General features: G+C 41.0%; 2 protein-coding genes and 1 long non-coding RNA gene across 12 annotated transcripts in view; 1 reads left to right on the top strand and 2 right to left on the bottom strand.

Moving 5' to 3' along the window:
• The window catches only part of LOC129858283 (TBC1 domain family member 9B-like), a 59,638-nt gene extending 51,973 nt beyond the window's left edge, over positions 1–7,665 (bottom strand). For 5 of the 7 annotated variants that reach the window (XM_055927407.1, XM_055927408.1, XM_055927409.1 and 2 more), the window contains exon 1: positions 7,548–7,665. In XM_055927407.1, the coding sequence (XP_055783382.1) occupies positions 7,548–7,665 (118 nt within the window). The remainder of the gene's footprint in view (positions 1–7,547) is intronic. The other 2 variants (XM_055927412.1, XM_055927413.1) reach the window with 2 other exon arrangements.
• Positions 7,666–8,241: 576 nt separating this feature from the next.
• LOC129858286 (uncharacterized) lies at positions 8,242–9,746 on the top strand. Its single transcript, XR_008760006.1, has 2 exons — positions 8,242–8,332; positions 8,578–9,746. It is a non-coding gene; the product is annotated as an uncharacterized LOC129858286 (long non-coding RNA).
• A 2,026-nt stretch (positions 9,747–11,772) lies between these two features.
• The window catches only part of LOC129858284 (E3 ubiquitin-protein ligase RNF130-like), a 68,901-nt gene continuing 63,557 nt past the window's right edge, over positions 11,773–17,116 (bottom strand). For 2 of the 4 annotated variants that reach the window (XM_055927414.1, XM_055927416.1), the window contains exons 9-10: positions 15,751–15,844; positions 14,843–15,051 (exon numbers count right to left, since the gene is read on the bottom strand). In XM_055927414.1, coding sequence (XP_055783389.1) covers positions 15,033–15,051; positions 15,751–15,844 — 113 coding nt within the window. In that variant the 3' untranslated portion in view covers positions 14,843–15,032. Of the gene's footprint in view, positions 13,525–14,842; positions 15,052–15,750; positions 15,845–17,116 lie in introns of those variants that run through there. The other 2 variants (XM_055927415.1, XM_055927417.1) reach the window with 1 other exon arrangement.

The following is a 17,116-nucleotide window of genomic DNA, read 5'->3' as shown; positions in this document are numbered from 1 at the left end:
TTTGAAAGGATACGGCCTTAGCGCATATACAATGTTACCGCTACGCACAGGCGTGCGTGCGCCGCACTGCTTATTGTTGCTGACTTTACACGTGCAGCACGTCGGCAGTGGTGAAATGGCTAGCTACGTTCGGACTTGGAGGGTTTTCGCGCTGCACACACTCACTGGCCAACACAATAACGTTCTCGCCCCCATCATCTTCTGACATATATCTTGATTGCTAACTATGCAGATGTCTCCGCAGGTATTGCACATGTGGATAGTTAGCTGTCGTTTAACTCATGTTGGCTAGCTGTCAGTAGGGCTGGGCGATATGACAAATATTATATCACAGTATTTTTTAATTGGACAGTATGATGGTATTTTTAGTTTTGACTAATAAAAGTTCTACATTTCCTTTATGAGTAGTGAGTGATCCTAGGGTGGCAACACATACATTTTAAGTGATTTCAATGAGTCTTTCTCCATTTTGATTGTTTTATACTGTTCAATTTCACTTCAACCAAAACAAATTCAGGTCTACAGCATCACTGATATTATCAGGCTGTATTAGCTAGCTACGTTTGCTCTAACTCAGTATATTTATTAGCTAGATTTAGCATTAGCGTCTCATAAGATTTAGGGCAACTTGCTAAGAAAAGACTAACTATCTGTTTGCTGATGAAACACAAAATAATAGTGTCATTATAGAACACTAGTGGATTTAAATTAAGAAGCAAAGTGAAAACAGTATTGTTGTCATCAACATTTTTGCCTGTGCTGCATTGACCATGCAGACTGAAAGCAAGTGTCTCATGGTTGAGGTACAACAAATGCGCTCCTTGAGTAACAGGGGGCGTGGCTAGGTCTGTGTGGAAAGTGGCACGGCGAGAAAGAGCGGAGAGAGATGACTCAAGTAGCAAAGTAAACTATAAAAATGGACATTACCAGTGGCGTATCACATTTAACAAACCAAACATTCAAATACCGTTATAGAAGGTAAAGTAAAAACCCAAACCGGTCCCTGCATCAATACCGGTATGTCATAAAATACGGTATACCGCCCAGCCCTAGCTGCCAGAGTAACATCATGGACACATTTTTAAAAGGTGTATCTCCCTCTTCATCTACTGCTGCTTCCAATGTCAACAAAAAGGCAGACAACACAGCCCCTGTCAAGGAGAAAATACGACCCCGGCTTCATCAAATATGGTTTTACATATATAGAAGACAGGCAGGGTGAGTGTAGACAGCAGTGCGTACTATGCAACAAGCTGAGAGCATGAAACCCTCCAAACTGAAAAGGCATCTGGACACCAATTTATTTTTTACTTTTTTTTTTTTCACCTTTATTTAACCAGGCAGGCTAGTTGAGAACAAGTTCTCATTTGCAACTGCGACCTGGCCAAGATAAAGCAAAGCAGTTCGACACATACAACAACACAGAGCTACACATGGAATAAACAAACATACAATCAATAATACAGTATAAAAATCTGTGAACAGCATGTGCAAATGAGGTAGGATAAGAAAAGTAAGGCAAGAAATAGGCCATGGTGGCGAAGTAATTACAATATAGCAATTAAACACTGGAATGGTAGGGTGTGCAGAAGATGAATGTTCAAGTAGAGATACTGGGGTGCAAAGGAGCAAGATAAATAAATACAGTATTGTGATGAGATAGATTGGATGGGCTATTTACAGATGAGCTATGTACAGGAGCAGTGATCTGTGAGCTGCTCTGACAGCTGGTGCTTAAAGATAGTGAGGGAGGTAAGAGTCTCCAGCTTCAGAGATTTTTGCAGATCGTTCCAGTCATTGGCAGCAGAGAACTGGAAGGAGAGGCGACCAAAGGAAGAATTGGCTTTGGGGGTGACCAGTGAGATGTACCTGCTGGAACGCGTGCTACGGGTGGGTGCTGCTATGGTGACCAGTGAGCTGAGATAAGGCAGGGCTTTACCTAGCAGAGACTTGTAGATGACCTGGAGCCAGTGGGTTTGGCGACGAGTATGAAGCGAGGGCCAGCCAATGAGAGCGTACAGGTCGCAGTGGTGGGTAGTATATGGGGCTTTGGTGACAAAACAGATGGCACTGTGATAGACTGCATCCAATTTGTTGAGTAGAGTGTTGGAGGCTATTGTGTAAATGACATCGCCGAAGTCGAGGATCGGTAGGATGGTCAGTTTTACGAGGGTATGTTTGGCAGCATGAGTGAAGGATGGTTTGTTGCAAAATAGGAAGCCGATTCTAGATTTAATTTTGGATTGGAGATGTTTAATGTGAGTCTGGAAGGAGAGTTTACAGTCTAAGCAGACACCTAGGTATTTGTAGTTGTCCACATATTCTAAGTCAGAATCGTCCAGAATAGTGATGCTGGGCAGGTGCGGGCAGCAAACGGTTGAAGAGCATGCATTTAGTTTTACTTGCATTTAAGAGCAGTTGGAGGCCACGGAAGGAGAGTTGTATGGCATTGAAGCTCATCTGGAGGTTAGTTAAAGTGTCCAAAGAAGGGCCAGAGGTATACAGAATGTTGTCGTCTGAGTAGAGGTGGATCAAAGAATCACCAGCAGCGAGAGCGACATCATTGATGTATACAGAGAAGAGTGTCGGCCCGAGAATTGAACCCTGTGGCACCCCCAAAGAGACTGCCAGAGGTCTGGACAACAGGCCCTCCAATTTGACATACTGAACTCTATCGGAGAAGTAGTTGGTGAACCAAGCGAGGCAATCATTTGAGAAACCAAGGCTGTCTGCCAATAAGAATGTTGTGATTGACAGTCGAAAGCCTTAGCCAGGTCGATGAATACGGCTGCACAGTAATGTCTCTTATCGATGGCGGTTATGATATCATTTTGGACCTTGAGCGTGGCTGAGGTACATCCATGACCAGCTCTGAAACCAGATTGCATAGCGGAGAAGGTACGGTTAGATTCGAAATCGTCGGTAATCTGTTTGTTAACTTGGCTTTCAAAGACCTTAGAAAGGCAGGGTAGAATAGATATAGGTCTGTAGCAGTTTGGGTCTAGAGTGTCTCCCCCTTTGAAGAGGGGGATGACCACGGCTGCTTTCCAATCTATGGGAATCTCAGACTATACGAAAGAGAGGTTGAACAGGCTAGTAATAGGGGTTGCAACAATTTCGGCAGATACTTTTAGAAAGAGAGGGTCCAGATTGTCTAGCCTGGCTGATTTGTAGGGGTCCACCAAGCATCCAAGTCACAAAGATAAGACAGCTGACTTTTTAAAAAGAAGATGTCGATATCTGGTGGCCTCACAAAACTCATTGAAGAACGTATGCACGGTACAAGAAAAGGCACTTCGCGCATCATACATTGTACCCCAGCGCATTGCTAAGTGCAAAAAAGCCCACACCAATGCAGAGGATTTCATACTCCCTGCTGCGATTGATATGTGCACTGAAATCTTGGGAGAGTCACCCGCCAACAAACTTAAAACTACACCCCTATCCAATGACACCATGAGGAGGAGAATCAAGGACATGTCTGAGGACATAACGCACCAGACATCAGAGCGCATCAGTGAAAATGGCCATTACACACAGCAGCTTGATGAATCCAAAGATGTGGCTAACCATGCAATTCTAATGGTCTATGTCAGACACGTGTGGGATAATAACTTCGAGGAGCAGTTCCTTTTTAGTGCTGATTTGCCCACCACCACCACTGCAGAGGCGGTCTTTAACACAATGGATATGCACCTGAGCTCGGTGGGACTGGCCTGGGATGGGTGCGTCAGTGTGACCACTGATGGGGCACCTGCCATGACGGGAAAGCACTCCGGGGTAGTAAAGCGGATCCTGGAGAGAGCACCAAGTGCGACGTGGAACCACTGATTCCTACACAGGGAGGCATTGGCAGCAAAGGACATGGTGCCTGAGCACCACGTCACTCTCCAGGATGTGATCAAGTGTGTCAACTATATCAAAAAGAGTTCCGCGAAAAGCAGGTGTTTCCAGGCCTTCTGCAGGGATATGGGGAGCGAACACCAGCAGGTGCTTTATCATGTAGAGATCCGCTGGCTTTCCAGGGGTAAAGTGTTGGGTCGCTTTTATGAGCTTTGAGCAGAGATTGCTGCATTTCTTTCAGAAAACAAGTAATCTCTGGCCGAACATTTCGATTGTGAGGAGTGGTTCGCACAGGTTGCCTACATGGCAGATATTTTTGATCATCTGAATTCGCTCATGTGTCAATGCAAAGTCGGTTTGAAAAGAGGGACAAAGTGGATGCCTTCAAGATGAAGCTTACCGTTTGGGCAAATCATGTTTCTCACGGGACTATTGACATGTTTCCCAATGCTGATTTCAAGATTCAGAGTCTGAGCAACAAAGCGCACGGCGACACACTGAAAAAAACATTAAACAGCATCTTGTCAAGCTGCAGGGAAAGTTTTGCGACTACTTCCCGGAGGAGAACAGGAGACAAGACGACTGGATTTCAATCTCCCCTTTGGAGTGGAGATGGGAAGCGTCACGTTGCCAGGCAATGAAGAGGATCAGCTGGTGGAGCTATCATTTGATCGCAGACTGAGCGTGCGCATCCCGGTAATGACTCGGCCACCGTTCTGGTGCAGCATAGTGGGAAAATATCCTGCTCTCTCCTGTCATGCAATCAGAATCATGCTACCTATCTGTGTGAAAGTGGCTTCTCTGCTATGGCCGTGATGAAAACTAAAAGCAGAAACAAACTGGACAGCCAGCAATACCTCAGTTGCCCTGTCAACCGTCACCCCAGGCTTCAATAAACTTATCAAACTGAAGAAACACCCCCAGCTTTACCACTGATAGGCCACACACACAATAAATAAACAGGTTAATGAGTTGTTGTTCACTATGTTAAGTATTATTGTTAATTAATACTGACATTCATATTACATTTTATTAAACTGGTTAAAAACGTAAACCTTTTAAAAAACGTTAAGGTTGTGAAACTATTCACATGGTAATTGATGATTAAGAATTCCTAATGATTGCTGTTTTTCCTATTTTAAAAACTGTTGTGTTACTGTTCATTAACATTATTGAACTGGTTTTGATATCATGTTCTGAGTCTGATAATGTATTACACCCCACTCCTGAACAGGTCTACTAATTAAAATGGCTTATTCTTGAATTCATAATAAATGTTTTCTCAGTTAATATGGCTGTGTAATGACTTTAATACCATAAGAGTAGACCGTGATTTTGCAAGTGAAGCCTGCCCAATAAGGCAGCAGCAATACAACATTACAAAATGAAATTATCGACAGTCCATAATATTGCGTTGCGACTCAATTGTCATTGTCAAATGTGGGTCCCCAAGCAAAATCAATTGAGAACCACTGCTTTAACTTCTCTAGGGTAGGGGGCAGCATTCGGAATTTTGGATGAAAAGCGTGCCCATATAAAACTGCCTGCTACTCGGGCCCAGAAGATATGATATGCATATACCTGTTAGGTTTGGATAGAAAACACTCTTAAGTTTCCAAACTGTTAAAATAGTGTCTGTGAGTATAACAGAACTGATTTGGCAGATGAAAACCTGAGAAAAATCCATTCAGGAAGTAGGATTTTTGGGGGGTTTTGTAGTTTCTATTCAATGCCATTACAGTATCCATTGACTTAGGACTCAAATTGCAGTTCTTATGCCTTCCACTAGATGTCAACAGTCTTTAGAAATTGTTTCAGGCTTGTATTCTGAAAAATTTGGGAGTAAGACCAGTCTGAATGAGTGGACCTTGCAGTGTCACAGAGCTTTTTCATGCGCACGACGGAGAGAGGGCCTTTCTTGTTTACCTTTTATATTGACAACGTTATTGTTCGGTTGAAATATTATCGATTATTTAGGCTAAAAACAACCTGAAGATTGAATATAAACATCGTTTGACATGTTTCTATGAACTTTACGGATACAATTTGGATTTTTTGTCTGCCTGTTGTGACTGCGTTTGAGCCTGTGGATTACTGAAGAAAACGTGCAAACAAAACTGAGGTTTTTGGATATAAAGAGAGATTTTATCGAACAAAAGGAACATTTATTGAGTAAATGAATGTCTTCTGAGTGCAACCATATAAAGATCATCAAAGGTAAGTGATTAATTTTATCTCTTTCTGACTTGTGTAACTCTTCTCCTTGGCTGGTTACTGTTTGTACTGATTTGTCTGCTGGGCTATGTTCTCAAATAATCGCAAAGTATGCTTTCGCCATAAAGCATTTTTTAAATCTGACACGGTGGTTGGATTCACAAGTTAATCTATAAACCTATGTAAAATATGTTTTGTTTTCTGAATTTTTATAATGAGTATTTCTGTATTTGAATTTGGCGCTCTGCAATCTCACTTGATGTTGGCCAGGTGGGATGTCCCACATACCCCAGAGAGTACATGTGTTGATTGCTAGGCATTCAAATAAGATTATTTATTGATACATTTGAAACGAGCTCCGGCTGTGACCACTACAGGACTAGATTGTAAACGACTCTTTGCGGAATGATTTGCTTGACTGCCATAACGGTCGGTACAGTAGGTACCATAACGTTGGATGCCAACCGGCGATAAAAACCACAGAAAAAGAATAGTCGAGGGCGACAACAGTTGACAGTGTCCTTTAGCAAGTGGGAGTTTAGGACTAACGTTAGCTAGCTTGTCCTTGGGGACTCCTGTTACGGAGTCTAGTTGATAGGTAATTGACTAGCTGGACTCCCCAGACTCCACGCGTAGGGATTCGCTCACCCACAGAGCATTGGCAAGCAACACCTCCTCTGGAGTTATCCACATTTTGAATAAGCTTTTTCCAAATTACACACTTATTATTGGATATTATGGTGCAAAGTGTACGGTAAGCGACTTCACACAAGGCTATTGAACTTGACATTGGTGTCTGTCTTTATTCCTTTATCCAACCTATCATACTGAAACAACTCCGATACACAATAGGCGCGAGCGACACCTTGTGCTCACACGGTTGGCTAGCAGTGTTGCCCCCGCCTGCTCTGTACCAGAGGAACTAGAGGGAGCGACACAGGTAGACAGTGACCTTCGCCCCACTGCTGGTCGGTGCACTGTTTTACGGCAGTTCTGTTGATGAAAGCGAGAGCAGGTTTTCGTTCATGCAGGAACCAATGGGATGTTCGGGAGATGAGGTCGCTGATGAAGGAACTAACTGTATGCTGAAGGGGGCGTTCCTAAAATGCAGAAATAGCTATATGCAAGACGAATTGCGGTCCGCAATCAAACACTATTGGGTTGGTTAGGCTAACATAGTTTACTAGCTATTATTAACTAGCTGTGTGTACTGTTTAGTGGTGCATGTGAGAAAATGCACATACTTCCAGCAAATAAAACCTATCAACGATGTGAGTTAGCTGCAGACGAAGAAAAAAAACAACGCGCTAACTTGGTTAGCCAGCTCCACTTTACACGTCAACAGCTAGCCTGCGCGCTAGCTACCTTGCGAACACACCAAGCTTTCTAGCTAACGTTAGCTAAAGCCCTCATTACATTAGCCAACACAAATTACATTTTTCAGAAATATGAGAGCAATTGTAAACCAAATAATATTATTGTATAGTTACCAGTGATGCCCCCTCCTTTGCCATGGCCCTTTCTCCTCTGGAGAATGAAGAAGGGGTTCGCCCTTTCGCTCACCCACAGAGCATTGGCAAGCAACACCTCCTCTGGAGTTATCCACATTTTGAATAAGCTTTTTCCAAATTACACACTTATTATTGGATATTATGGTGCAAAGTGTACGGTAAGCGACTTCACACAAGTATGTTTTGCAGACGTGTTGCCTGCTGTTTTGAGTTCATGTCCGTCTGTGCAGCTGGTTGCTCTGCTGTTGTCTACTCGGAAACGGTTTCCACTAGCTACCACAGCCACAAAGTCAAAATAGTCTATATCGTAAAAATTCGTGAAAACAAAACTTTAGCCTTTTGGTCTTGTTTTAACGTTAGGTTAAAGATTCAATTTTAAGAAGCGTAATTGTAGAAATAGGCTGGGATAACTAGTGACGACCCTCGAAACTGGTCGCTTTCTACTTTTACGTAAACACGTCCACTTTACGTTCATATCATAGTGTACATTGCATCGCTGCTTGACTCACTGTATTAATTTAACCTTTTTAATCCCATCAGTCACAATAGCGACCGTACAAAAACGTTTTCAGTTATAAAGGCTCTAAACATTTTTATTGAATGATGTATCAATGCATTCCCAGCAAGTATTGAAATAATAAAGGGTTACAATGAAATATGTGCAGTGTCACATGTTTAGTGTAAATTGTCACATGACCAGAGCTGTTTACTTCCTGGTTGCACCATGAGAAGACGATGGCTGCATCAAAGCTCCCAAACAAAAGGTTAGTAAAGTATGTTAACATAAAGATGGGACAAGGATTTTTGGTACACATCATCTTTAAGGTGTCTAGTATTGATATATGGATTTGCAATTATTCAACTTTGTTCAGTGTGGTCATAGAATGTGTAAACATGTTGACGGCAACAATAGTGTCCGGTGGGATAACAGTGCATCTAGGTATACACATACTGTTACACATACATAGTTCTTGTTCTACCTAACGTTCTACTCTGTTCTTTCTTTTAGTTTCACCTTGAGTCAAGTTCTGGATATGTTGGATCTAGGTGACTGCCCAGACAAGGCATGCAAACATTGCAGTTATCCCTCAAAATGAGAAATATGCTGTCCTCAGTGATTGTGATAGTGATGGGTCAGATATGGACTATGAGGGGGAGACAGGCCATTTGCCAGCCAGGCTGTTGAATGCATATGCTGATCCTATGCAAACAGATCATGACAGGAACAACGTTATCAGTGATGATGACCTACCCCCCCCCCCCCTCCCCCCATTGTTGATAATGAAGAGCCAAGGGCCTCTACCTGACTGAGAGGTCAGCCAGAAGAGCCAAGGGGAAAGCTGCAAGTGGTCAAAAATAAAGATTGAGTGTTCAAATGATCGAAGAGGCCTGCCACCGATGTGATTCCAAACCACATAGTATACAGCCCAAATTTGCAAAAGTTTGGCACGAAACCACTGAGCCACGGAAGGAGATCTTTACTGGCTGCTACTGTTAAAGATCAGGCAAGATATGACAAAGCTTCTCACTGGCCAATCAACATTGCACCGGTTCCAGAGATGTCGTCATTGTGACAAACACACTACCTATGCATGTGAGAAATGCAAAGCGCCACTGTATATTGAGTGCTTCAAGATATACCATGGACAGTAGAAAAGGAGATAAGAGTGAATGAAAAATGGCTGAAAAATAGAAAAGTCGATAAAGGATGAGGAGAAGCAGTACAACAGACTCCAGGAAGAAAAGAAAAGTAGACGAAAAAGACAATCAAAATGACTGAAATGTTTTTGGGAAAAAAGGTCAATTGATTCAAGACATACTTTATGACAGTAGGTCTGACTGATCGTAGTTCAAAATAGTGATGCACAAACTAACCGTGCACTTGGTTCTGAAGCCTACCTCTATGATATATATATATATATATATAAGCACTCAATGTGCAGTGACGCTTTTTATGTATATATATATATATTATTTTGTTCTGTGTAGGCCTCTACTTGAATGCATATTATACAGGCTACCTCTATCCTAAATGTTACCTTTATGTTCAATGTGAATGAATCACACGACTGCTATACAATTGTTAGTGAATGTTGCACTAAAATGTCACAATGACAATGTTACAATGAATATTGCACTAAAGTAACAATGTTACAATAAAGTAACAATGTTGAAATACGTTGGTTGTTTTTTTGTCTTTGCTCTCAGTATTCATATCGGTGTTGTATAAAGGTTTTTGATACGTACAATAGTCACACTAGAATGTGATGGGGCATTCTAGTGGCAATATTGGGGACTGCCAGTGACAGAGTTTCAAATGTGTTGATAACTGGGCTGGGATATATAAGAATTTTGATGACTGCATAGGAGAAATATGTTAATTCAGTATACATAACATTATCCCACCAGTCACAATTGTGACTGACCATAAAACACACGTTCACCTACTTTTACATGAAAATGTAAAGGGTTACTAATGACACTTGATTTGGATATTTTCATGTCTGGGAAAAATTCAGGATTAAATGGGTTAAGTGAAAATGTAATCACAAACCACTTTCCCTGCACAGTTTTTATGTGAGTAAAGCCATACCATATTAAACGAATCATGACAGCTCTGATGGTAGTTTCGGTACAATTGTATAAATGCCAACTGATCATTTGTTCGTTCGACATGGTGGGATATTTTTGCATCGGTGTAATTAATTATGCCACAAATGGTGGCGGAAATGCCTTTAAGCGCAAATATTTATATTAATAACAGTAAACTTGGGAGTCACGCGATCAAATGGTGTGTGATCCTCCAACTATGACTTACGAAACAATGCAGTTTATTCAGCCTGGCCTCAGACTAGACTTAACATAATATACTGAACAAAAATATTAACGCAATATCCAACAATTTAAACGATTTTACTGAGTTACAGTTCATAAAAGGAAATCAGTCAATTGAAATAAATAAATGAGGCCCTAATCTAAGGATTTGACATGACTGGGCAGGGGCGCAGCCATGGATGGGCCTGGGAAGGCATAGGCCCAGCCACTTGGGGAACCAGGCCCAGCCAATCAGAATGAGTTTTTCCCTAGGAAAGGGCTATATTACAGACAGAAATACTCCTCAGTTCATCAGCTCTCCGGGTAGTTGGTTGCAGATGATTCCACAGGTGAAGAAGCTGGATGTGGAAGTCCTGGGCTGGTATGGTTACACATCGTCTGCAGTTGTGAAGCCGGTTGGACATACTGCCAAATTGTCTAAAATGATGTTGGAGGCAGCTTGTGATAGAGAAATGAACATTCAATTCTCTGGCAACAGCTCTGGTGAACATTCCTGCAGTCAGCATGCCAATTGCAAGCTGTGACAAAACGGCACATTTTAGAGTGGCCTTTTGTCCCCAGCACAAGGTGCACCTGTGTAATGATCATGCTGTTCAATCATCTTCTTGATATGCCAAACCTGTCAGGTGGATGGATTATCTTGGCAAAGGAAAAATGCTCACTAACATGGATGTAAACAAATTTGTGCACAATATTTTAGAGAAACTTTTAGTGTGTTTGGAAATTTCTGGGATATTTTATTTCTGCTCAAGAAACATGAGACTAACAATTTTACATGTTGCATTTATATTTTTGTTCAGTATATTTTTTAAGATAATGTTTGAGAACTAATAATTACCAATAAAAATTAGACAAAGAATCGAAAATTCCAAAAATGTAATGGCATTTGATTTAATGCCAAATCATGCCCCAAATTCATTATGTCAAAGAACGCTCCCTATAGCTAGGTTTCCATCCACTTGGCAACAGATTTTCATGCAAATTTTCTAAAATCAAAGAAAAAGTAAATTTTCCCAACAGTGGTGTATTTCCACCAAACGGACTTGTGGATAAAAGTGAATGCGTGATGACGTAGCACACGCAAAATTTACTTTTTAGTTTAAGTTTTCATGAACCAAATAAAAATCTAAAGTTCAATGCCTTTCTATGACATTTTCAACAACCGATAGTTATCACAAACTGTTGCATTAAATAGCATCTGCGCTCTAGCAAACAGCTTGCAGATACAGTGCAGGTAGGCTTGTCTACATTAGATTATTAGGGATATTTATATTTGTCAAATGGCAGTCAAGTACCGACCATCGTGTCACTAGACCCTCTATTTATTGGAAAGGAGCATCAAGCTCATCACTATATACTTTCACCACACTGAAGTTAATCATTTATTTCATCTGAATAGAATCTTCTCCAAACTCCAGCTGAAATGTTAATAACATTGAGCTGTGTTTCAGGAAGAATCGGCACACATCGGAATGGGCATCAACAGGACGTAGGCAATAATTACACTTTTAATGCTGAGGCAGTGCTGTATGTAACACAGTGACCTGAAACTGACACACTCCCCTCCCCGCGTTACATCATCGCAAATATCAGATAAAGATAACACAAGGGGACAACAAGAACAGAGGAGAAACCCTTCCACCCATTTCGCTTGTACAAGATTGTGAAAGGAAAACAAACAGTACTTCAAGAGGCCGGTTTAGAGATATAATGTATATAGATTGTAAATACTGTGTGTGTGTGTATACACATACATACACACACAATACCAGTCAAAAGTTTGGACACCTACTTATTCAAGGGGTTTTATTTTTTACTATTTTCTACATTGTAGAATAATAGTGAAGACATCAAAACTAGGAAATAACACATATGGAATCATGTAGTAACCAAAACAATGCCAATCATTTGAGAAAATGCCAATAATGTCCAAAGCTGTCATCAAGGCAAAGGGTGGCTACTTTGAAGAATCTCAAATATAAAATATTCTGATTTGTTTAACACTTTCTTTGGTTACTACATGATTCCATATGTGTTATTTCATAGTTTTGACATCTTCACTATCATTCTAAAATGTAGAAAATAGCAAAAAGAAAGAAAAACCTTAGGTGTGTCCAAACGTTTGACTGGTACTGTACACACACACAGGGGTTGATTAATACACGATCTGGGTATTTCATAGGCTTTTTTTAAGTACACGTTAAAATGTATTTTTTTTAAATTTTTATACAGAGACATTGGTTTTGCTATACTGCTTTTCACAGAGTTCAGAATGATGCATCAGTGCATGTCCATTGTTCCACTGCTCTTATTCTTGAACCCAGTCACCATGGTGGGTGCATTACACCAGTCACATGGCCATATAGAGGGAGAGACTAGGCATGTCTGGACATATCCCACCAGTCAAAATATCATCTCCACTGTCCTTTAGGCAGCATAGTAAATACAACAGAGCCAACTGGTCCACCAGGGAAGAAACTTTTCCATTGCTGCCTTTACGGAAAAAGAGACCTTTCTTACCGCATTAGAGCCAAAGGAAGCTAAATTAAATGACGGTTTGCTAGTCATATATACAGATGTATTGTAGGCTGCACTAACAAGTGGTTTATTATGTCTAGCACATTTCAAATGGACGATACGCCGAGATCCTGCAAAGTAAGACTAGAAAGGGATAATTACCCACTACCGCATCTAGAAACAGATGTCAGAGTCCGTTGTTGAAATGAAAGTGTCAAGGAAGGACTTTACTGAATATCTAACCAGGGGGAGAAGAGAGGACGAGTATCCCCTCTTTTCTTTGACAGGCAATAGTACATTCTGCACTGGTAGAAAATTTCTGATGTCATCATGTCATTGTTCCACAGGTTAGTCAAGGTTGCCATCTAGGTTGCTGTGCCGCTCCCCCCCCCCCCCCTCCCACACACACACAATGACTCGCAGGTGTGCAGGAAGGTACAAGGCCATCTGTCCCTTGGTATGTGGGGGGGGGGGGGTTGAAACCACGGTGACGACCCTCACGACTTGTCATCGTAGCGGTCGAGCGATGCCTGGGTGTCAGGTAGCTCCATCTCACAGACCAAACTGCGTGGGGACAGGGAGTTCCGGTTGAAGAAGTGGCCACCTGCAAAGAAACATGGGAAGATGTCAATATCAGTGACACCAAGAAACATGACATCTGTCAGTAAGATACCTAACTAGAAAAGCTGATGCTAGCACCATAAACAAAGGTATTATTTATACTTTCTTGGCATCTGTAGACATTATTGCAGGAGACACTGGGATTGGACACCATGATCGACATTTACAGTTGAGTAATAATGTAAGGGTGGGTGAGGTCAAACTGAACAGTGACATTAAGGCAATTCCACGGTAACAGAAAGATGCTGTGACTCCAATTTTCCACTTTAAACCTATGCCAAAACAAAACACAGTTATTGTAAAGTTAAACAAACCATGAAGCAAACTATGAACAAGGACTACTTTTAACAATTTCCACAGAAAATTTGACAAAAACACATTTACTTAAAGAACAGTGCGGATGCAGTTTGGCAATAGAATGATGGTTTGTGCTGTTGGTGCCGTCATTCTGTTACCAAACCTTGCATCTGCACTGTTCTTCAAGTAAATATTTATTTATTGGGAAAATGTCTAAAAGTCGTCCTTGTGCATTGTATGTTTTGTTTAACTTTGCTATCATTGGTTTTTGTTTGGCATACATTTTAAAGTGGAAAATCTGAGTCTCTGCATCATTCCCTAACCGTGGAATTGCCCATTGTGAATCTTCAAAGATCCTCAACATGCTATACAACCTCAAGTCAAGAGAGTGATACATGGAAGATCACGCAGACCGCCCATTGATTCATACTAATCATCAATATCATTCAGGCCAGCCTGAACAAGAGCTAAGCAGAGATATGTGGAAGTTGTGAACTGACACGAATCTGATGTGGGAGGATAGACCTGTACTGTAATCGCTAAGAAATAGTGCCACCTACTGGGGATAGTGCTGCATTACAGCCAAATACACAGTATACCAAACATTAGGAACACCTTCCTAGTATTGAGTTGCAATATTACTACCATACCCCATTCAAAGGCACTTAAATATTTTGTCTTGCCCATTCACCCTCAATGTCACACATGCACAATCCATTTCTCAATTGTCTCAAGGCTTAATCGATTCTTTAAGCTGTTTCCTCCCCTTCCTGATTGAAGTGGATTTAACAAGTGACTTCAATAAGGGATCATCCCTTTCACCTGGTCAGTCATAGCGTATTTTCAAGTCAAGGTCATGAATGAGCAAAGAAGAACATGAAACTTCAACCTTCTGTAGCGAGCTGTGTCTAGTTTGGGAGCACAAGAATGATAGGTGTCTTTCATTAAATATAGAAACACACACACACGCGGAAAGTATTGATTATGAAAGAGAACATAACAAGTCAAAAGGAGGGAAGATTTAATGTCTCAAAGCGCTTTGCCCTATTACAACCACTAAAAACAATTACAGCCAGGCTCAGCCAGTACAGTCGTAAAAGCTTTCAAAATACAATACAGAAACATATGGCAGAAGAAGGCAACATTGAGGCTCCACCAGAGAAAGGATGGAGAGGGGCAATAAGGCGATCATCTTCACTTCTCCCACTCCAGGCTGGAAGAGAAAAGGAACGATGTTAGAAAAGGTAGCAGAAGAAAGACAGAGCATTAAGACATGTAGGAACAGAGAAGGGGAATGTAATTGATCTGAACATAAATACTTTTAATCTTCTTTTAAACCATGATGTTCTCGTGTTAAGGCACTTAGCTCCAATACTTTTGAAGTTTGTCTGAGAGGGGATGGATGGAGCCTTCCGTGTTACTTTATACAGTATCCTTTTTAGTTCATGTGAAAACATTCACAATCCAATATTTCATTACTTTTCAAACTCTCTCTGTATTAGATACATGCCAGTACCCATGTCAACTGTACTTAACTTCAGTACACATATACTGTACTGAAGTTGAAACAATTATGCTGTTATTAGATTTATGTTAGCTGCGATCCAAGTTTAGTAAATTCGTGGAAATGGAAGTTTGCCACATTTGAATACTAGTCTGACTGTTTTGCATCTGTCTGGACTGTATCCAAACTCCATTGTCTTGACAATGGTTCAAAGTAGCCTGAGTTGAGCCAATTTTCCGATATCCACAAATCAAGAAGTATAGCCCTGGATTCGGGCTTAGTTAAGCAGAAATTAAATAGACAACAATAATCTGTGACTCAAGCTTTATCAATAGGCTTGATTGAAATGTAATGAAGGAGTAGACATATTGAATGTATTGAATTCTGGAAGTACATGGTGGTACTCACTCAGGGCTGGAGAAGCTGGCTGTGGCCTTGATGATCATAAAGCACAGAGTGAGAGTGCTGAGAAGGCCGAAGCTGGCGATTATAAACCACTCCTCTGTCAATAAAAGGAAAGAGGGGGGGGGGGGTCATTGCAGCCCAACATGCATTGGGTTAAAAACCGACGAGGCCAAACAGGAAAACACAAAAGATCTTTCCTCTTTGAAATCCAGCAGAAAAGTCAGGAAAACGAAGAGATAAATAAAAGACGTCCTTAAGATCCAAATAAATATCCAGAGAGCGACACGGAGAGATGCAGGAGAAAGGAGACATTCACCAGGACAAGCTTGAAGACCGGAGAGAAAGACCTGGAAGCATGGGCATAGCGTAAAGACAGTTATGTACACACAGGCACAAAACACATCCACACCGCACGCCATCCACACTGCAGACGCATCCAACGGCGACAAAAAGGAGAAACCGAGGCACATCTAGGTCCATCTATACTGCATGTTACTAACGTAACGTGCAGTCTCTTTAAATTGAGAAAAGTCAGGTAAAATTGTCCACATTGAAAGAGAACAGGCATAACTTTCACTATAGGAGACCTTTGAGGTTTACCAGAAATGAAAGGAACCTGGGTCACATTATCAAACAGCAGAAATGAGAGGAACCTGGGTCACATTATCAAACAGCAGAAATGAGAGGAACCTGGGTCACATTATCAAACAGCAGAAATGAGAGGAACCTAGGTCACATTATCTAACAGCAGAAATGAGAGGAACCTGGGTCACATTATCTAACAGCAGAAATTGGGTGGATTTATATAAGACTGATTTCAATTAATTTATGAAAGTAGGCCTATCCTGAAACAGGTTTAGGTACTAAGAGTTATCTAGCAACTCTTATTCACTATTATTCAGATTATGAACTACTCACAGGATCAGCTATTCATTCAAATTGATGTTTTATTTAATTTAGTTATTTAACCTTTATTTAACTAGGCAAGTCAGTTAAAAACAAATTCTTATTTATAATGATGGTCTACCGTCTCCTGTGGAGACGGGGGCCTGGGATAAAAATAAATACAATATAAATCTAGGACAAAACACACATCACAACAAGAGAGACAACACGACATAAAGAGAGACCTAAGACAACAACATAGCAAGACAGCAACACATGACACACATCATTACTGATTTATAATTACTAGCTATAAGTGAAAGAACGAAAAACAAGTAGTAGTATTGCAATAATAACTGCAGTGCATGTTCTTATTTTTTTGGTGCAGTGCTGTGAAATCACATCTTCCCCTCCTTCATTAATAGTTATGCACAGTAAAACAGATTGTGGTTCAAGAGGTCCTCTTAGGTCAGTTGTGCATTTT

Source organism: Salvelinus fontinalis, chromosome 6 (genome assembly GCF_029448725.1).
Source record: "Salvelinus fontinalis isolate EN_2023a chromosome 6, ASM2944872v1, whole genome shotgun sequence".
Classification (NCBI taxonomy): Eukaryota; Metazoa; Chordata; class Actinopteri; order Salmoniformes; family Salmonidae; genus Salvelinus; species Salvelinus fontinalis.
The sequence above is the reverse complement of the archived record's forward strand: the minus strand, read 5'-3'. Positions and strand labels throughout refer to the sequence as shown.